General features: G+C 37.0%; 5 protein-coding genes and 1 pseudogene across 5 annotated transcripts; 5 read left to right on the plus strand and 1 right to left on the minus strand.

The window, feature by feature from the left end:
• Window positions 1-664: 664 nt before the first annotated feature.
• Window positions 665-2,786, plus strand: LOC148177924 (odorant receptor 85c-like). The gene is made up of 9 exons (XM_088033424.1): window positions 665-679; window positions 751-813; window positions 934-988; window positions 1,152-1,211; window positions 1,257-1,338; window positions 1,384-2,181; window positions 2,224-2,326; window positions 2,375-2,533; window positions 2,579-2,786. The coding sequence occupies exons 1-9, from the start codon at window positions 665-667 to the stop codon at window positions 2,633-2,635; spliced, it is 1,392 nt and encodes a 463-aa protein (XP_087889550.1). The 3' UTR covers window positions 2,636-2,786.
• On the plus strand, window positions 2,787-3,885 carry LOC148177925 (acyl-CoA Delta-9 desaturase-like). Its single transcript, XM_088032654.1, has 4 exons — window positions 2,787-2,993; window positions 3,031-3,367; window positions 3,414-3,599; window positions 3,645-3,885. Exons 1-4 carry the CDS (start codon window positions 2,882-2,884, stop codon window positions 3,871-3,873), a joined length of 864 nt encoding a protein of 287 aa, XP_087888780.1. The 5' UTR covers window positions 2,787-2,881; the 3' UTR covers window positions 3,874-3,885.
• Window positions 3,886-6,036: 2,151 nt separating this feature from the next.
• On the minus strand, window positions 6,037-7,453 carry LOC148177926 (odorant receptor 70a-like). Its single transcript, XM_088033425.1, has 6 exons — window positions 7,441-7,453; window positions 7,096-7,367; window positions 6,495-7,051; window positions 6,341-6,443; window positions 6,142-6,300; window positions 6,037-6,096 (listed from the first exon to the last, which is right to left on the minus strand). Exons 1-6 carry the CDS (start codon window positions 7,451-7,453, stop codon window positions 6,037-6,039), a joined length of 1,164 nt encoding a protein of 387 aa, XP_087889551.1.
• Window positions 7,454-7,595: 142 nt separating this feature from the next.
• LOC148177927 (acyl-CoA Delta-9 desaturase-like) lies at window positions 7,596-11,052 on the plus strand. Its single transcript, XM_088032650.1, has 3 exons — window positions 7,596-7,755; window positions 10,157-10,679; window positions 10,733-11,052. The coding sequence occupies exons 1-3, from the start codon at window positions 7,623-7,625 to the stop codon at window positions 10,974-10,976; spliced, it is 900 nt and encodes a 299-aa protein (XP_087888776.1). The 5' UTR covers window positions 7,596-7,622; the 3' UTR covers window positions 10,977-11,052.
• Window positions 11,053-14,608: 3,556 nt separating this feature from the next.
• Window positions 14,609-15,785, plus strand: LOC148177928 (acyl-CoA Delta-9 desaturase-like). Its single transcript, XM_088033426.1, has 5 exons — window positions 14,609-14,738; window positions 14,786-15,308; window positions 15,356-15,583; window positions 15,648-15,729; window positions 15,771-15,785. Exons 1-5 carry the CDS (start codon window positions 14,609-14,611, stop codon window positions 15,783-15,785), a joined length of 978 nt encoding a protein of 325 aa, XP_087889552.1.
• Window positions 15,786-17,654: 1,869 nt separating this feature from the next.
• On the plus strand, window positions 17,655-20,036 carry LOC148177929 (acyl-CoA Delta-9 desaturase pseudogene; annotated as a pseudogene).
• Window positions 20,037-20,124: the final 88 nt, after the last annotated feature.

Genomic DNA, 20,124 nt, shown 5'->3' on the forward strand with positions numbered 1-20,124 from the left:
GAGGTTACTCTTTTTGAATAGTTTATTAACTCAACTAAATTTCAAAATTGTAGAGCAAAAAACTCAAATTTGAAAAATTTTTATTTTCTAGACCAAGCAAAAAATGCCGACTTCTTAAGCTAAAATTCGGAATTTTGGTAATTTTAGTGCTACAGCTAAGAAATTTAGAGAGGTTACTTGATAAGAACAGTTTATTACTTCTAACAAATTTCAGAATTGTAGAGCAAAAAACTCAAATTTTAGAAATTTTTATTTTTAAGAACCAAAAAAATTGACGACTTCTTAAACCAAAATTCGTAATTTAGATAATTTTAGTGCTACAACTATGAAATTTGGGGAGGTTACTCTTCTTAAATATTTTATTTATTTCATCAAATTTCACAATTGTAGAGCAAAAAACTCAATTTATAGAAATTTTTATTTTTATGAACATGCAAAAATTGCCCACTTTTTAAACTAAAATTCGTAATTTTGGTAATTTTAGTGCTACAGCTATGAAATTTTGGGAGGTTACTCTTTTTGAATAGTTTATTAACTCACCCAAATTTCAAAATTGTAGAGCAAAAAACTCAAATTTGAAAAATTTTTATTTTCTAGACCAAGCAAAAAATGCCGACCTTCTTAAGGTAAAATTCGGAATTTTGGTAATTTTAGTGCTACAACTATGAAATTTGGGGAGGTTACTCTTCTTAAATAGTTTATTTATTCCACCAAATTTCAAAATTGTAGAGCAAGAGACTCAATTTATAGAAATTTTTATTTTTAAGAACATGCAAAAATTGCCGATATCTTAAGCTAAAATTCGTAATTTTGGTAATTTTAGTGCTACAACTATGAAATTTGGGGAAATTAATCTTTTTAAATAGTTTATTAACTCTACCAAATTTCAAAATGTTTAAGCAAAAAAATCAAATTTTAGAAATTTTTATTTAGACCAAGCAAAAATTGCCGACACTTTCAGCAATTCGCTCTTTATTGTCAGATCAATGTGAATAGAAACATCTACTAAACAATAAATTTTTCACATTTCATTCCAACGTGTCACTTTTCATCCCTCCGATCAATATGCATCCCTGCGCTGACAACCCCTAATTATCCGTACATCCACCACTTAAAAACTCTATTTATAACCAAACAACTGACATAAGAAGGCCACAAGAAAATCCAACGACATAATTACACCCTCACCACCGCAAGACACGCCTCTGAGGGTGCATATTGATCACTTACACAACCAACCCCAAGCGAAATTGCAGTAATTAACATAATTGAGGGTGTCCGAGGTTTAAATACCGCGAAGAACTTAAAATTAGACTTTACCGCGCTGAAAGTCGAGATGTAAGTGTCCCTCAAGAGTCAACTTAAGTCCCTCTGTTGTTTCAGGGGGCGGCAAACCGACCCGACTTTCTACATCCTGAAGTTTTTTCGAGCTGGTGGCGTCCATCCCGATGTTAAAGTCACACCCTTCTTAGTTTTCTTGTATTGGATGAACAGCAGCATTGTCTCTGCGGTCATCGTCTTGGCCACCATCGGCATCGTGGTGGGTCTTCGGGACAACGACATCAACATGGTGGTGGAGTGTCTTCAAACCACCTTCATCTACCTCCACATTCTTCTCAAGCACTACGTGTTGTTCCGCAACAAGAAGCTTCTTTCCAGGATTCTGAGTCAGCGGTCTAACTTCCTGGAGATCAAAAATTTCGCCCCGGAGCTCCAAGAGCGGTACGAGGCTCTCCTGATGAAGACTTCTCGCTTCGTGAATGTCTTCATGGGGTTGACGTCCTTCGTGGTCTTCAGCTTCTACATGCAACCGTATTTAACCGGAGGAGATCTACCAGTCAGTGTGTATATTCCAGAAGGTTGGTACTACTACATCCACTTCGGGTTTTGGCCCTTGGCGCCTTGCATCGTCGCCAGCATCTACGGCTCGGACGCCCTCTTCTGCGCCATCAGCGTGCCGGTGATCATCCAGTTCAAACTCCTAACACACAAAATCGAAGAGTGGAAGATCGAGCAGAACCAGAAGGACTTCAAGAAGGACCTGAAGGAGCTGGTAGACCACCAGAACTTCCTCTTTGAGTACTGCAACGAAGTCAACAAGTTCAACAATGGGATCTTCATCAACCAGTTCCTCCTCTCTGTTGGCATCATCTGTCTGCAACTCTTCGTGGTTTCGCAGAGGTAAGTCCCATCCTCCTTCTTAGTCTTCTTTGGTTGTTGCAGAGGCTTTAAGCTCCCGAATAAGATCAAATGCATCAACTACTCAGTCATGGAGATTATAGAAACTGGCATCTACTGCTTCAACGCCGAATTAGTTTCCGACGCTGTAGTTCTAATCTCGTGCGAAAAATTTTGACCACCACTGATTTTTTAGTCGGAGGAGGTTGGCAACGCCGCGTACAACTCCCAGTGGTACCAAACCGACGACCTTGATATTAAAAACGCGATCACGATAATCATCGCCAGAGCCCAAAAACGGATCGTTTTCAGTGGGTTCGGGTTCGTTTACATCAATTTGAAGACGTTCACGCAGGTGAGTACCACACCCTCGTATTTTTAGTGATTTTCGTTTTGTTAGATTTTCAAGACTGCGATGTCGTTCTACAGTTATCTGCACAACGTGGTCTTAAACTAGTGTTTATGTAACAAGACTAGAAGTAGCAGTTTTCAGCACGCCGCTTGTATTAATTTGATCACTCTGTATAATATATCGTGCGGTACTAATAATACTAACCGTGAGAACTTTTGGTTTCGCCTACTTCGTTTTACCCCACTTCCATATTAATGATAGGTTTAAATTCTATTGAGCGATTCACTTTCACACGCAACCTTCGACCTAAAATTCCACATTTCGGTACTTTTCTCGCATTTGCTCCACATCATGAGCTTTGTATGGAAGTACCTGATCATCTTCACGACGTTCCACGTCTTGGCAATCCACGCCGTGTATTATCTAGTGACTTTGAAGACAGCATGGCAGTCTTGTGTTTGGTGTAAGTACCACAAGTACCATCGGTACCACTTTTGTAGTTCTTTTCTTGGTTGTGAGTACTGGTCAGGGGGCGACTTCAGGAGCCCATAGGTTGTGGTCGCATCGGTCGTACAAAGCGAAGTTACCATTGAGGGTTCTGTTGGGTTTCTTCCAAACCATGTCGTTGCAGTTTAGTATTTATTCATGGGCGAGGAACCATAGGGTCCATCATAAGTACTCTGATACTGATGCGGATCCGCACAATGCGAGTCGTGGGTTCTTCTACTCACATATTGGATGGTTGATGGTACCACCGCACCCAGATTTTCTTGAGAAGTGTAAAGTCGTTGATGAGCGAGACTTGTGGGAGGACCCCATCGTCTACTACCAATACAAGTAAGGGTGGAAATGGTACCAAACAAACGTACACTTTTGTTTGTAGGTACTACCACCTCCTTTCTACAATCTGTTGTTTTGTCATACCCACCATGGTACCGTGGTACTTCTGGAACGAGAGTCTCTACCTAGCGTTCATTACAGCCTCAATTTTAAGGTTTCTAGTGGTGGCCCATTGTGTCTTCTCAATAAACAGTATAGCCCATTTGTGGGGGTACCGGCCGTACGACAGGTACGACTTTGGTGCTACTGGACTGTTGGTACAATTGAGTTTTAGGAACATCAAACCGGCGGAAAATCTACTCGTTTCGGTCATCATGCAGGGTGAAGGGTGGCACAACTACCATCATACCTTCCCATGGGACTACAAAGCTTCAGAATTTGGAGGGTACTTTGGAAATTGGAGTACTGCTTTTATAGACTTGATGGCAAAGATTGGATGGGCTTATGATCTCAAAACGGTACCACAAACGATGGTGGAGGCTAGAAGGAGAAGAACTGGTTAAAGTGGTACGGATGGTACTTCTTCAAAGTTTGACACGAAATAAATGTTTATTTAGCTTTGTACTTATTTTTCCCAGTTCTCTACAATCTTAGACTAAAACTATGTCATTAGAACGCTTATTTATAGAGCAATATTAAAGTATTGGTGCTCATTTTACGCAGAATTTCACGTAGAATCCAAAAAAGAAAAATTTGTTATAATTGGTCTACAATTAACTGGGCGATCAAAGTTGTGGGTATTGAATTTTGAGTTGAAAAATTTTCAAAGTTCGGTATCTCCGAAACTATAAAAGATTTTTTGAAACGGTTTTCACCAGTGCTTTTCTCGGTTCATTTTACTTTATAATACAACCTTAAAAGTCAAAAATTCGATGATCAATTTTTTGGGCAAAAAAAAAATTGCGACTCAATCGATGAAAAATTCTGAATTTTTCGTTTTTTGATTGCCCCTTGAACACTATTTGACCGACCGATCTAAAATTTAGTCAGTTGATAGAACATAGCCTGCTCTTTCGATCGATTTACAATTCAATAATATTAAAGGCAGTTTTCGCCCCAAATCAGCGTCCTGAAAATGACCCTAAAATCATTCTCTGAAAATCTAATTTGGTCGATATCTCGTTTATTTGTAAAAGAAATTTAAGCTGTATGGGCTCATTTTACGCAGAATTTCGCGCTGAATCCAAACATATCTTTATTTTTTTCGTGCGTCAACAAATAACTGAGCTAGAAGTGATTGAACTTTTGGGTAGTCGTCAGAGGCCCAAAATTTTGGATGTTTGAAATTGTTTTTTTTTTATATCTCCGGAATTAAGGTGAATATAAAAAAACCTTTTTCGAAATCTTTTTTTTTGCAATTTTTCAGCTTAAAAATCGATCTCCGATAGTTGAAATTCAAAATTTTAATTTTTTTATTATAGAAGTTTGCTGCCTTTCAGTCTCAAATCCAGACTAGGTTGCTATTTCGCCTATTTATAAGCAATCTTAACTTATTGGTGCTCATTTTACGCAGAATTTTGCGTAGAATCGAAAAATTTGTTAAGATCGGTCCAGAAATAACTGAGTTGTGAGCGATCAAAATTTTGGATACTGGATTTTGAGTTGGAAAATTTTCAAATCGCGATATCTCCAAAACTAAAAAAGATTTTGAGAAACGGTTTACGCCATCGCTTTTCTCAGCTCATTCTGCTTTAAAATAAGCCTTCAAAAGTCAAAAATTCAAAGGTAAATTTTTTGGCCAAAAAAATTTTGCGACTCAATCGATGAAAATTTTTCAATTTTTCGTTTTTCGATTGCCCCTCGTAAACTATTTGCCCGATCGATCTGAGATTTGGCTAATTGATAGACCTCAAGCTGCTCTTTCGACCGATATATAATTCAATAATATTAAGCGCAGTTTTCGCCCCGAAAGAACGTCTTAAAAATGACCCTAAAATCACACTCTAAAAATCTAATTCGGTTGATATCTCATTTACATGTTTAAAGAAATTTAAACTATATAGGCTCATTTAACGCAGAATTTTGCGCTGAATCCGAAAATATTTTTATTTTTCCTCTACGTCAACAAATAACTGAGTTAGAGGCGATTGAACTTTTGGGTAGTCGTCGGAGGGCCAAAATTTTGGAGGTTCAAAACCGATTTTGCTTGTTATTTCCGGAATTACGGCAAATATTAAACAACCCTTTTCGGAATCGTTTTTCTCGCAATTTTTTACCTTAGAAATCGATTTTAAATAGTTCGAATTCAAAATTTTCATTTTTTCAATGTAGAGGTCTCTAATTCAGACTTGGTCGCTATCTCGCTTATTTATAAAGCAATCTTAACTCATTTTACGCAGAATTTCACGTAGAATCCAAAAAGGTAAAACTCGTTAACATCGGTTCACAAATAGCTGAGTTATGAGCGATCAAAGTTTCGGATATTGAATTTTGGTACTACCAACCTATTTCCCAACAGATAAAATTCCCCTAAATAAATAAATGACACCGAAACGTAAAACACAAGAGACGAAACGTTGAAACCTAAGAGACTAGGAAAAAATTGTCAATTACTAGTCAAAACCAAACTCAATTGTTTCCTCAAACACTCCACTTCCTAATTTTTTCCACATTTCATAACAATCGTAATTTCTAAAGTTTATTAACATTGCTACAATTCCAGTGTATTAATTACTATAAACCATTGTGTTCAAATAAGTGTAGAAAGACAACGCCGTCTTAAAAATCTGAAAAAAAACTGTTTTTAATCAGTCGTACCAACACAAACATACTCTGGTAAAAGTTTCCACGTTGATTCGAACCAGCCCGAGTCCATTAAAAGCGACTTTTTTCTGCGCCCTCGCGATCACCAAAACAATCTCTTTCTTTATATTATTATCAGTGACGTCATACCAAGCCGAGCGGTAAATCGCATTTCCCACATCAACAGACTAAAACTGAAATTAAGTTGGTACGACTGCTTGTACTCACACTCTCGGAAACCAAGTCGGCGGTGAAGGTATAAATGGCCGTTTCGATGATCTGCATGGTGAAATACGACAGACATTTGATTTTATTCATGAGCCCAAATTCCCTAGAATTTCATGATGAGAGAGAGGTTGGTGTGACTGTCAGGGGATTTTACGGCTGTGACGCTATAAACAATTGCATGCAGGATGTGGCGATGGCTACTAGAAACTGAGTTAGGAAAATCCCAGCGGACATTTTGTTGATCTGAGTACAGTAGCGGAGCAAAAAATTGTGGTGGTCGATCAGACGCCTCAGTTCCCATTTTTGTTTGTTTAGATCGAGAGTTTCGAATTTGCTGGCGAGCATCTTCAGTTGGATGCTCACAGGGATGGAGATGGTGTAGTAAACAGTGTCCACTCCCCAAATGCTCGACATGATTGCAGGAGTTATGAGAAAGAAGGAATAGAATAGGTAGTAGAACCATCCCTCGGGAACATACAGTACCACTGGGAGCTGCTTGAGGATGATGGGTTGGAGGAGGAAATTCGTCACCACGGTCAGACTGTAGATCAAGTAGTACTTGGTTATGTTGAAAGCTGTTTTTAGGGACTTTTCGCAGGTGGTACGAACGGTACCATCACACTCCTCCAGGTTCCAGAACCTTTTTCGTTCCTCCAGGAGGTTTCTCAAGGTGCTTTTATGCTTGTACAAAATTGAGTACTTGCTGAGGATCTAAAACAAACTAGTACCATTGTGGTACAAACGGTACTACCCACATGGAGGTACAGAACCACGGTGAGAATACTCTCGATGGTAAAATAAATGTTGTCTTGGTACGACACCAAAATCCCGACCACTGCCAGTACAGTGATGCCCCCAAAAAACAGGGAATTTACCAGGAAAAGTAATTTCGCTCCAATGGAGGTTGAGTCTGGATGCAAACCACCCAGAAAGACCCATTTAAGTGGGTAAAAACTCAAACGTTGCCACTCCATTTCTCGCACTGACCGCATAAAAATCCACCCGTCACAGTTTTTATTATTTAAATCTGAAATATATTATTAGGGGTGGGTCGCCCGGCTGGAACGCCCGTAAATCGAGGGCTCATTTATTATGGATACGGGACTGCACCATGCAGAGATAATAAATTAATGACGAGGTACAGGGAAATTCGAGTCGGTGTTCTTTTTGCCCTCCTGGACTGGCGATATGAACTTTGAAACAATTTGCAATTGTAATCGATTGCAATTAATATAAAAGTCAGAGCTTGGTGGAATTGGTCGAGTAATTTGCAGGTGGCGAAATGGGTGCAAGTACAGTTAGGAGTCACATTATGTGGGCAAATGTTGTCTTGTTTGCGATGTACCACGTGTTTGGGTGTTACGGACTGTACTTTTTCTTGACTTGGCAGGTGAAGTGGAAAACTTTCGTTTGGGGTGAGTAATTTTTTTGGAAGATTTTTATTTCCTGTTGTAAAGTTTTCTGCCTTTAAATGGGTTATTCTTCTATTGTTTTAGGGCTTGCATGTTAGATAAAAAATCGTTCTTAGATTTTCCAAAAGTCGAAAGTCTTTTTTTAGTTCCAAAATGTTTCAAGGTCAATATCTCGCTTATTTATGGTGCAATCTGAAACTGTTAATGCTCTTTTGACGCAGAACTTCGCGCTGAATCCAAAACTACCTTAAGTTTTCTCGTCCGTCTACTAATAACTAAATTAGAGGCTTTTAAAATTTTTGAGAGCCAAAATTTTGAAGTTTCAGGGAAAATTTTGCTCGAATCTCCGGAATTAAAGCAAAAATAAAAAAAAAACGTTCGAAATCGTTTTTCGCGCGATTCGCTTAGAAATCGATCTTAGATAGTTCGAATTTGAAATTTTCATTTTTTAATGTAGAAGTTGGTTGCTTTTTAGTCTCTACTTCAGACACGGCCGATATCTCGCTTATTAATGGAGCAATCTTAAAGTGTTTGCGCTCATTTTACGCAGAATTTTACGTGTAATCCAAAAAAATAAGATTCGTTAAAATCCGTACATAAATAACTGAGTTATAGGCCTTCAAAGTTACAAATATTGAATTTTGAACTGATAAATTTTCAAAGCTCAATATCTCCGAAACTACGAAAGATTTTGAGAAACGGTTTTCATCATCGTTTTATTTGGGTCATTCTACTTTGGAATCCGCTCTCAAAAGTCGAAAATTCGATAATCAATTTTTCGAGTAAAAAAATTTTTCGGCTCAATCGATGAAAAATTTTCAATTTTTCGTTTTTTGATCGCCTCTCGTAAACTACTTGCCCAATGGACCTGAGATTTGGCCAGTTGATACATCTCAAGCTGCCCTTTCAATCGATATACAATTTAATAATATTAAACGCAGTTTTCGCCCTGAAACAGCGTCTTGAAAATGACCCTAAAATCACCCTTTGAAAATCTAATTCGGTCGATATCTCGGTTATTTGTTAAGGACATTTGAGCTGGATTGGCTCTTTTAATGTAGAATTTTGCGCTGAATCCAAAAATATCCTTATTTTTCTCGTACGTCAACAAATAACTGAGTTAGAGGCGTTTGAAATTTTGAGTTGTCGCCAGAGGGCCAAAATTTTGGAGGTTCGAAAGGATTTTGCTGGATATCTCCGGAATTATGGCAAATATCAAACAACCCTTTTCGGAATCGTTTTTCTCGCAATTTTTTAGATTAGAAATCGATCTTCGATGGTTCGAATTTAACATTTTAATTTTTTCAATGTATGTAGAAGCTGCTTTTCAGTCTCTAATTCAGACTCGGACGCTATCTCGCTTATTTCTAGAGCAATCGTATCGTGTTAGTACTCATTTTACGCAGAATTTTACGCGAAATCTAACGTAAGATTCGTTGAGATCGGTCCACAAATAACTGAGTTATGGACGATCAAAATTTCGTATATTGAATTTTGAGTTTCAAAATTTTCAAAGCCCAATTTCTCTGAAACTAAAAAAGATTTTGAGAAACGGTTTTCACCATCGTTTTTCTCGGGTCATTTTACTTCAGAATCCGCCCTCAAAAGTCGAAAAATCGTTGGTCAATTTTAAGGCAAAAAAATTTTGCGACTCAATCGATCAAATTTTTTGAATTTTTCGTTTTTTGATCGCCCCCCGTAAACTATTTGCCTGATCGTTCTGAGATTTAGACAGTTGATAGATCTCAAGCTGCTCTTTCGATCGATATATAATTCGATAATATTAAAGGCAGTTTTCGCCCAAAAACAGCGTCTTGAAAATTACCCTAAAATCCCTCTGAAAATGTAATTCGGTCGATATCTCGTTTATTTGTTAAGAAAATTTGGGCTATATGGGCTCATTTTACGCAGAATTTCACGCTGAATCCAAATCTACCATCAATTTTCTCGTCCGACAATAAATAACTGAATTAGAGACGTTTGAAATTTCGGGTTGTCGCCAGAGGACCGATATTTTGAAAGTTCGAAAAAGATTTTGTGCGATATCTCTGGAATTAAGGCGAATATCAAAAAACCCTTATCGCCATCGTTTTTCTCGCAATTTTTTAGTTAAGAAAATGTTCTCAGATTTACCGAAAGTCGAAAATGTGATTTAGTCGAAGAAATTTCATGACTAAAACTATGTCAAACTTATGTCAATATCTTGCTTGTTTTTTTGGTAAATTTGAGTTATTTTGCCTCATTTTCCGCAGAATTTTCCGCAGATTCCAAATCCGTGCTCAAAATTCAAATCCGTCAACAAATAACTAAGTTATGGCGGTTCAACTTTCGCATAGTTGATTTTTAAATTTCCACGTTTTTTTAGTCAAAAATTCGTTCCTAAAAATCCGATTTTCCCTTGCAGCACTTTTCCTGATTTTCCTCTCCGGCCAGGGCATCACCGCCGGCGTGCACCGCCTCTGGTCGCACCGCAGCTACAAAGCCACCCTCCCCCTGCGCATCCTCCTCTGCATTTGCCAAACCATCGCCTTCCAAAACGACATCTTCGAATGGGCGCGCGACCACCGCGTCCACCACAAATTCACCGACACCAACGCCGACCCATACAACTCCACTCGCGGCTTCTTCTTCTCCCACATGGGTTGGCTGCTCGTCCGCAAACACCCAGACGTCGTCTCCAAAGGCAAAACTGTGGACGTCAGCGACCTGGAGGCCGATCCCGTCGTGATTTTCCAGCGAAAGTACTACTTGTTCCTAGCGCCGCTGTTGTCGTTTGTTGTACCCGCCATGGTACCGGTGTGGTACTGGAACGAGGGCGTCTTCGTCGCTTGGAGCTTCGCGGCGATTCTTAGGTACTTGTACACGCTGCATGGGACTTGGCTGGTGAACAGCGCGGCGCATATGTGGGGGATGCGGCCCTATGACAGGTGGGGGCGCAAAAAAGTACCATTTTTTTAAATTTTTAATTCGTTGTACTTAGGGACATACGGCCGGTGGAGAACCCATTCGTGTCCCATGTGACCATGGGCGAAGGGTGGCACAACTACCACCACGTCTTCCCCTGGGACTACAAAGCTGCAGAGCTACCAACTTACTACGGAAATTTAAGTACGGCTTTTATCGACTTCATGGGGAAAATCGGGTGGGCTTACGACATGAAGACAGCTAATGAGGAAATGGTGCGGAAGCGGCAACAGAGGACTGGGGCAACCAGCCAATGCTGAAGACTGTATAAGTATGCAATCAACTATTTTATTTATACTATGTAACAAATTGAAGAAATCAATAAATGATACTGTATGACGGGAAGTTCGAAATCAATACTTGGCGGAATTACAGGTTTCTGTTTTATTCGGCGGTGTTAGAATTTTATAACAATAGGTGTCGCTAGTTTCGTTCAATTTTAGCCACGTTGCAAAATCAATATACACAGTGAACTAAAATCAATGGGAATTTGAAATTATTTTTTCTTTCGAAACTGTCTAATATACAGAGTGAACTAAACATTTATTGTCACAATTTTGTTATTTTTTGTAAATGAGAAATTTGATTTTTTCAAACAAAAATTTCATGACTAAAACTATGCCAAACTTCTGATATCGATATCTCGCTTATTTTTTAGAGTAAACTTAAGTTATTATACATCAGTGTACGCAGAATTTTACGCAGATTCCAAATCTGGGATTTAAGTTCAGATCCGACAACAGATAACTGAGTTATAGCCGATCAAAGTTTTGATTAGTTGATTTTCATTTTTTCTCATTTTTCGTAATTTTTAAAGTTAAATATCTCGGAAACTATTTGAGATATTGAAATGCGGTTTGCGCCATCTTTTTTCTCGGCTCATTTTACGTTAGAAAAAGTGCGTAAAAGTCCAAATTTCGATAGTCGTTTTTTTGCGAAAAAAAAATCCGACTCAAACGATAAAAATTTTTAATTTTTTTTATTTTTGACCATAACTCGTAAACTGTTTGATCGATCTCAAATTTTGCCAGTAGATAGACCTCGAGCTCCTCTTTCGAATGATATAAATACAAAGGTATTAAACGTCGTTTTTACATTGAAAACAGTGATTGAAAACCACCCCAAAATGACCACTTCCAAACAGTTTTTGGTCAATGCCTTGTTTATTTCTTAGGCAAACTCAACAAATTTTGACTCATTTTACGCAGAATGTCACGCTAAATCCAAATCTGGCATTTAAATTCAAATCCGACAATAAATAACTGAGTTATGACTGTTCGAATTTTTGGGTTGTCGCTAGACGGCCAAATTTTTGAAGGTTTAAAACAATTCTTGCTCGATATCTCGAAAACTATTCCAGATATTGGAATGCGGTTTGCGGCATCGTTTTTCTCGCGATTTTTTACATAAGAAATAGTTTTTAGATTTTCCAATAGTCGAAAGTTGCAGTTTTTTGCAAAAATTCATGATTAAAACTATGCCGAATTTCTCATATCGATATCTCGCTTATTTTTTAGAGTAAACTTAAGTTATTCTACATCAGTGTACGCAGAATTTTACGCAGATTCCAAATCTGGGATTTAAATTCAGATCCGACAACAAATAACTGAGTTATGGCCGATCAAAGTTTTGGAAAGTTGATTTTCATTTTTTCTCATTTTTTGTAATTTTTTAAGTTAATTATCTCGGAAACTATTAGAGAAATTGCGATGCGGTTTGCGCCGTCGTTATTCCCGGTTCATTTCACGTTAGAAAATGTTCTCAAAAGCCCAAAATTCGATAGTCGATTTTTCGCGAAAAAAAATTGCGACTCAAACGATGAAAATTTTTCATTTTTTTTTATTTTTGGCCATAACTCGTAAACTATTTGTCCGATTGATCTCAAATTTGGCCAGTAGATAGATTTCGAGCTCCTCTTTTGACTGATGTATAATTCAATGCTATTAAACGTCGTTTCTATTTTGAAAACATTGATTGAAAATCACCCTAAAATGATGTTTCCAAAACAGTTTTTGGCCGATACCTCGTTTATTTATTAAGAAAACTCAACAAATTTGGGTCTCATTTTACGCAGAATTTCACGCTGAATTCAAAAACATAATAATTTTTGAATTTTTGTCAATACATAACCGAGTTATGGCCGTTTGAAATTTCGGGTTGTCGCTAGAGAGCCAAATTTTTGACGGTTCAAAACAATTCGTGCTCGATATCTCGGAAACTATTTCAGATATTGAGATGCGGTTTGCGCCATCGTTTTTCTTACAGTTTTTTACCTAAGAAACAGTTCTTTGATTTTTCTACAGTCAAAATTTGCAAATTTTTGCGATAATTCATGACTAGAACTATGGCCAAATTTTTGATATCGATATCTCGCTTATTGTTTAGAGTAAACTTAAGTTATTATACATCAGTGTACGCAGAATTTTCCGCAGATTCCAAATCTGGGATTTAAATTCAGATCCGACAACAAATAACTGAGTTATGGCCGATCAAAGTTTTGATTAGTTGATTTGCATTTTTCCTCATTTTTCCTAATTTTTAAAATTAAATATCTCGGAAACTATTAGAGATATTGAGATGCGGTTTGTACCATTGTTTTTCTCGGCTCATTTTACGTTAGAAAATGTTCTCAAAAGCCCAAAATTCGACAGTCGATTTTTCGCGAAAAAAAAATCCGACTCAAACGACAAAAATTTTTCATTTTTTTATTTTTGGCCATAGCTTGTAAACTATTTGTCCCATCAATTTCAAATTTGGCAACTCGATAGATTTTGAGCTCCTCTTTCGACTGATGTAAAATTTAGAGCAATGAAACGTCGTTTTCATTTTGCAAACATTGATTGAAAATCACCCTAAAATGACGTTTTCAAAACAGTTTTTGGCCAATGCCTCATTTATTTATTAAGCAAATTAAACAAATTTTAGTTCAATTTACGCAGAATCTCACGCTGAATCTAAGGCTTTGAGAATTATTAATTTTCGTCAACAAATAACTGAGTTATGGCCGTTTGAACTCTTGGGTTGTAGCCAGAGAGTCAAATTTTTGAAAGCTCGAAACAATTTGTCCTCGATATCACGGAAAATATTACAGATATTGACATGCGGTTTGCGCCATCGTTTTTCTCGCAATTTTCTAGGTAAGAAATCGCTCTTAGATTTTCCAAATGTCGAAAGTTGGAGTTTTTTCGGAAAATTTATTACTAAAACTAGGTCAAACTTCTAAAATCGATATTTAATTTACTTTTAGAGCAAAATTAAGTTATTTTAGCTCATTTTACACAAAATTTTGCGCAGATTCCAAATCTAACTTTAAAATTTTCGTACAATAACAAATAACCGAGTTATAGCCAATTAAAATTTCACTTTTTTGTTCATATGTTTATTTTGTTAATTTTTTTTTTTCTGTCGTGCTTTTTTTAATTTACCTTTTCCTTATCATTTGACATAAAACCAAGAATTGCAAAAATTAAAACAAAACAGTTGACTACAACTTCCGGTATAACCGAGTGTGTCACAAAAACGTCAATATTTTTATTAGATACTAGAGAAAAATGATTAATTTACTTACCAGGCAGATAAAAGCGCGCCGAAGCATCTTTGTTTGAAATGTGTGTCAGTTTTAGAAAATAGGTGAACCGAGCACCCAAAAATAGAATAATATTCACATAACAATCCATTCAAATCGGGCACAATTAATAAGAGATTAATAAATCACTTCCTAATTTAGTAGGCACCCGCTAATAACAAAGTGAGGAAAACGATTCTAGTGACCTTAGCCACCTTTGTTTCAATTCAATTGTCTAAAACCCATCATTAGCATTATTGTTAATCGAACAGTATAAAAGTATATGACGCATCCAAATTTGCGTTAGCCCAAACTTTACTTTGAACAATGACCGCGAGATTCCAAGCCCAAATCGTTTGGAAAAATGTTTTCCTGATGAGTCTGTACCATGTTTTCGCCTTCCATGGGTTGTTTTATCTCCTCACGTTCCAAACCCATTTAGCCACGTTTCTTTGGAGTAAGTACCATGAGTACCCCAACCCTATACTTAGCCCAATTCCATAGCGGCGCTCCTTGCCGAACTCTCCAATCTCGGAATCATCGCCGGTGCCCATCGCCTATGGACCCATCGCACCTACAAAGCGAAACTACCATTGAAGTTGTTCCTGATGTTCTGCAACACCCTCGCCAACCAAAACCCAGTTTTTATCTGGGCGAGGGACCATCGCGTCCACCACAAGTTCACCGATACAGACGCCGATCCTCATAACATCAACCGTGGGTTCTTTTTCGCCCATATGGGGTGGTTGCTGATTCGCAAGCACCCAGACGTCACCACCAAGGGAAAGACCGTGGATATGAGTGATCTGGAAAACGACCCCATTGTCGCCTTCCAAAGGAAGTACTTCAATTATTTAACCGCAGTGGTGTCTTTGATTGTACCAGCGGTCGTACCATGGTGGTACTGGAACGAGAATTGGTACGTCTCAATGTGCGTCGCTACGTGGTTCCGGTACGTCCTCACCCTCCATGGGACATGGTTGGTAAACAGTGTGGCGCATTTGTGGGGGTACCGCCCGTACGACAAGTGAGTACCATTTTACCCACAGTACCATCGTTACGTTTCAATTGTAGTACCATCAAACCCGTGGAAAGTTCCATTGTTTCCTATATTACCAACGGGGAGGGTTGGCACAACTACCATCACACCTTCCCATGGGACTACAAGGCGGCCGAGTTGGATTCGTACAATGGAAATTTAAACACTGGGTTTATAGACCTTATGGCTTCTTTAGGTCTTGCGTTTAACCGCAAGATCGCGTCCGCCAGCATGGTGGAGAAGAGAAAGGAGCGAAACGCGAAGTTAACCGCAGATGCCAGGGCCAAAGAAGCTTTAGTAAGGTAGTTAAATTTATTTATTTTTTAGAAATTTTCCAATCCCTGTGTATATTATATTATTGTTGTTAGCGCGATCGAATTGTGATCTAGTCGGCTGGGACCTTGCGAACGTGTGTCTGAACTTGACGTTTTAACATCAAATAATTGACAGATGGTGGGGGAATGACAGATCTCAAGACATACGTTTACGAGGAACAGCCATCTAGATTAATTCAATTGTAGTTTAAATGACCACTCTATGTATTCACGTTTGATATTCTTTTTTGTCACTCTGTAAATTGGATTGTGTTTAGGAGTGAGAATAATATACAGGGTGAACTGAACATTACTCAGGTTTACAACAGATTCTTGTCCTCTGTAGACTAGAGAATGCTGCAGTTTGTATTTTTTGCATTTTTGAATAAAAACGGAAAATTCAACACTTTGAGTTTTTATTGGTCATCCTGTATTTTTAGAAAAAAATTGTTTCGTTGATTTTTCCATTTTTTGATTCTCAATATTTTCAAAATTACAACAAATAATAAAAAAACCGATTTAGCCATGGATTTTCTCGCAATTTTTTAAATAATAAATTGAGTTTAAATTATCCAAAAATTGAAAGTTTGAGTTTTTTGGAAAAATTTATGAATAAAACTCATTCCAAAGTGCTAAGGTCGATATCTCTCTTATTTTTAAAGCAAAATTGAGTTATTGTAGCCCATTTTACGCAGAATTTTACGTAGAATCCAAAAAGATAAAACTTTTTAAAATTGATCTACAAATAACTGAGTTATGGGACATCAAAGTTTCGGATATTAAATTTTGAGTTGGAAAATTTTCAAAGTTTTTCAAGTTTCTCCGAAACTAAAAAAGATTTTGAGAAACGGTTTTCACCACCGTTTTTCTCGGGTCATTTTACTTTAGAATCCGCCCTCCAAAGTCAAAAATTTGATAGTTATTTTTTTGGACAAAAAAATGTTGGGCCTCAATTTAAAAAAATTTCAATTTTTCGTTTTTTGATTGCCACTCGTAAACAACTTGCCCTATCAATCTGAGATTTGGCCAGTCAATAAATGTCGGAAACTACGACAAATAAAAAAATCGGTTTCACCATAATTTTTGTCAAAATTTTTTAGATTAGAAATTGTTCTTAGATTTTCTAAAAATCGGAAGTCTGAGTTTGTTAGAAAAATTCGTGACTAAAACTTTGTCAAACTTCTGCGGTCGATATCTCGCTTATTTATGAACCAATCTTAAACTATTGGTGCTCATTTATCTACCAGGTGAGTCAAAAACAGGAAGTTTGAATTTGCAAATTTTGTTTTTTTACTCTGTAAATTTTATGACGCACACAACACACGTAGGTAATACATAAATAATTAAATTCTAAGAACTTTCACACTAATTGAATTTCTAAAAATATTTGTATCGATAAAACGATATATACAGAGAGGATCCTAAACATTTAAATATTCGAGGCAAGAATGGAACAAGTATACAGAATATACAGAGTGTATTCATTTAGGTCAGATTTTTTTTTAGATCCAATTCAGAATTTTTTAATTATGTTGAAAAACCGAAAATCGTCAAAAGTGGCAATAAAACCAGTGCAGTTCGTGTTTTTTTTTGAAAAAACAATACGTATACATTGACAAATTTTACCTCAAATTTGGCTAAAACTATTATTTGTTTAGCATCGTAATTTTTTTATTTTTTATAATTTTTTTATTAGTTTTTTTTTTAATAAAACTTGATTTTTATTGTCCGTCAGTACTAAATTCACAACTTTTGTTTAACCACTATTTAGCCATTGTGATCCAAATGCAACAAATTATACATAATTATTGCCAAAATTCTAGGAACCCTGTCAATGAAGTTAAAAACTCGCTATATAAAAATGAATAGTTCAAGGAAATAATTTGCAACAAGCTAGAAATCGTTTGATTCAACGCTTCTATAGTAATTAAGAAAAATGCACTTTTCAAGGGTTTCACTATACATTTCCCGCATCAATTTGTTTTAATTATAAAATGATAAACAAAAATAGCTTAAGACAATGATCCATATTAACAGTAACTTGAACTGCATTAGACTTACAAAGTTGCATTATAAAAGCTCAAAGCTGCGTCACATCACATCTAAAATAGTACCAACACATAGAATGTCTCGAAACCTAGAAATCGTGTGGCGCAACGTCGCCGTTATGGTACTGTACCACTTCTTAGCGTCCCATGGTCTGTACCACATCTTCACTCTTCAAACCCATCCGGCTACCTTCGCTCTGGGTGAGTACCCAAAAATAGGGGAGACTAGGGTAAAATGATCTTTCGAGGTAAAATGATTCCCTTTGATTCCCAAAGTGCTTTTAGTTCCAACCAAAATGTTTCAATATTTTTTATTCAGACCTGTAATTTAGGTAGAACAATGGAATTTAGAGGGATAACTAGTTTTGACTTGTTAACTGTCTGACCTAAATGCCAAATTTTTTGGACAACCGGGATAAATTTTTAATTTTTGTTTTTAAAACGTGCCAAAAATTTCCAATATTTTCAAATAAAATCGGTAACTTTAGTAATTTTGACATTAGTGGAATAAAATTAGGGGAGGTTACTATCTCTAACATGTTGATTGTCTGTACCAAATCTCAAATTTTTTAAACAACAGGGACGGATTTTAAAAATTTTAATTTTTAAACGGGCCAAAAATTTTCAATATCTTTCATTCGGACATATAATTTTGGTAATTTCGAAGCTAGGGCAACGAAATTTTGAGGGATTGCTAGTTTTGACTTGTTAACTGTATGTCCTAAATACCAAATATTTTGAACAACCGTGACAGATTTTAGAAATTTTTATTTTCAAAACGCGCCAAAAATTTCCAATATTTCATTCGGACATATAATTTTGGTAGTTTCGATGCTAGAGCAATGAAACTTGGAGAAATTACTAGTTTTGACATATTGACTGTCTGTACCAAATGTCAATGTTTTTCAACAACAGGGACGGATTTTTGAAATTTTTGGTCTCAAGACGGGTCAAAAATTAATATTTTCAAATAGAATCTGTAACTTTAGTAATTTTGACATTAGCGGAATGAAATTTGGAGAGGTTACTATCTCTATCATGTTGACTGTCTGTACCAAATCTCAAATTTTTTAAACAACAGGGACGGATTTTAGAAATTTTTATTTTTAAACGGGCCAAAAATTTCCAAAGTTTTTCATTCCGACATATAATTTAAATGCTTAAATATATTCAGTTTCCACTAACTTTTGCTTAACTTATAAAACTTTTTAAACAAATCTGTACGATGGAAAGAAATCATTTTACCTCCATCGAGCGATCATTTTACCTCTAATCCATGGGTAAAATGATCCTTCTGCAGTCTTGCACTTCATTCTTATTTTAATGAAAATGGTGCAAAATTTCGCATGCATTTTTAGACAAACTTGTAGCACATTAGTTGTCAAAGCTCCTGCCTAAATGATAAATTTATCAATATAAAACTTTTGTAGCTATAGTGCTAAAGACCTTAGAGGGATCATTTTACCCCAGTCTCCCCTACTACCATGGTATTCACGACTCTACAGAGTGACATTGCAGCTGTGCTCCTCTTCGCGTTGACAATCATCGGCATAGGTCCAGGAGCCCACAGATTATGGTGCCATCGCGCCTACAAAGCCACAGTACCATTGAAGGTATTCTTGATGATCTGTAACACAGTAGCCAATCAAAATTCCATTTATGTGTGGACGCGCGACCATCGCGTCCACCACAAGTTCACTGACACAGACGCCGATCCTCATAACATCAACCGTGGCTTCTTTTTCGCCCATATGGGTTGGTTACTGTGTAAAAAGCACCCAGACGTCTTAACGAAAGGACAGACGGTTGACATGGGCGATCTGGAACGGGATGGAATCGTCATGTTCCAACATCGCTATTTCGTTTTTTTGAGTCATATGGTATCGTTGGTACTACCGGCGGTGGTGCCATGGTACTTCTGGAAGGAGAGTTTGTACGTGGCTTTGTGTGTCGCTACCATGTTTAGGTACATTTTCGCTCTGCATGTGACGTGGTCGTTGAACAGTGTTGCCCATACGTGGGGGTACAAACCCTACGATAAGTAAGTTGGTACGATTGTAGTACCGTTGATTAATTGGGGTTTTAGGAACATTAAACCGGTGGAGAACGCAGTGTTGGCAGTACTGACGGGAGGGGAAGGTTGGCACAACTACCATCATACTTTTCCATGGGACTATAAAGCGGCAGAGTTGGGTACTTATACAGGGAATATGAGTACTGCGTTTATTGATTTGATGGCGGCGTTTGGGTGGGCGTATGATTTGAGGGAGGCTTCGAAAACTATTATTGAACTAAGGAAGAAGAAGAATGAGTTGGACGAAGGTCGGAAGGAGGGAGAATTGCGTAGATGGTAATTAGTGTAAATGATAAATCATAATTAAGATGTAAATAAAGTGTCTGTTTTGGATCTACAATAATTAATTAGCATGCTATTTGCAATTA

This window comes from Gnatocerus cornutus, chromosome 3, assembly GCF_029298725.1.
Source record: "Gnatocerus cornutus isolate USDA-ARS CGAHR chromosome 3, icGnaCorn1.1, whole genome shotgun sequence".
NCBI lineage: Eukaryota > Metazoa > Arthropoda > Insecta > Coleoptera > Tenebrionidae > Gnatocerus > Gnatocerus cornutus.

Coding starts and splice junctions, on each gene's coding strand:
- LOC148177924 (XM_088033424.1), top strand. Junction 1,212..1,256: donor CGCAAGACACGCCTCTGAGG/GTGCATATTGAT, acceptor GCGAAATTGCAG/TAATTAACATAATTGAGGGT. Junction 2,327..2,374: donor CCGAATTAGTTTCCGACGCT/GTAGTTCTAATC, acceptor CTGATTTTTTAG/TCGGAGGAGGTTGGCAACGC.
- LOC148177925 (XM_088032654.1), top strand. CDS start 2,882: ATGAGCTTTGTATGGAAGTACCTGATCATCTTCACGACGTTCCACGTC. Junction 3,368..3,413: donor ATCGTCTACTACCAATACAA/GTAAGGGTGGAA, acceptor TTTTGTTTGTAG/GTACTACCACCTCCTTTCTA. Junction 3,600..3,644: donor GGGTACCGGCCGTACGACAG/GTACGACTTTGG, acceptor ATTGAGTTTTAG/GAACATCAAACCGGCGGAAA.
- LOC148177926 (XM_088033425.1), bottom strand. Junction 6,444..6,494: donor TTGTTTATAGCGTCACAGCC/GTAAAATCCCCT, acceptor ATGAAATTCTAG/GGAATTTGGGCTCATGAATA. Junction 6,301..6,340: donor CCGACTTGGTTTCCGAGAGT/GTGAGTACAAGC, acceptor TTTCAGTTTTAG/TCTGTTGATGTGGGAAATGC.
- LOC148177927 (XM_088032650.1), top strand. CDS start 7,623: ATGGGTGCAAGTACAGTTAGGAGTCACATTATGTGGGCAAATGTTGTC. Junction 7,756..10,156: donor GTGGAAAACTTTCGTTTGGG/GTGAGTAATTTT, acceptor TTTCCCTTGCAG/CACTTTTCCTGATTTTCCTC. Junction 10,680..10,732: donor GGGATGCGGCCCTATGACAG/GTGGGGGCGCAA, acceptor CGTTGTACTTAG/GGACATACGGCCGGTGGAGA.
- LOC148177928 (XM_088033426.1), top strand. CDS start 14,609: ATGACCGCGAGATTCCAAGCCCAAATCGTTTGGAAAAATGTTTTCCTG. Junction 14,739..14,785: donor TTTAGCCACGTTTCTTTGGA/GTAAGTACCATG, acceptor CCAATTCCATAG/CGGCGCTCCTTGCCGAACTC. Junction 15,309..15,355: donor GGGTACCGCCCGTACGACAA/GTGAGTACCATT, acceptor TTTCAATTGTAG/TACCATCAAACCCGTGGAAA.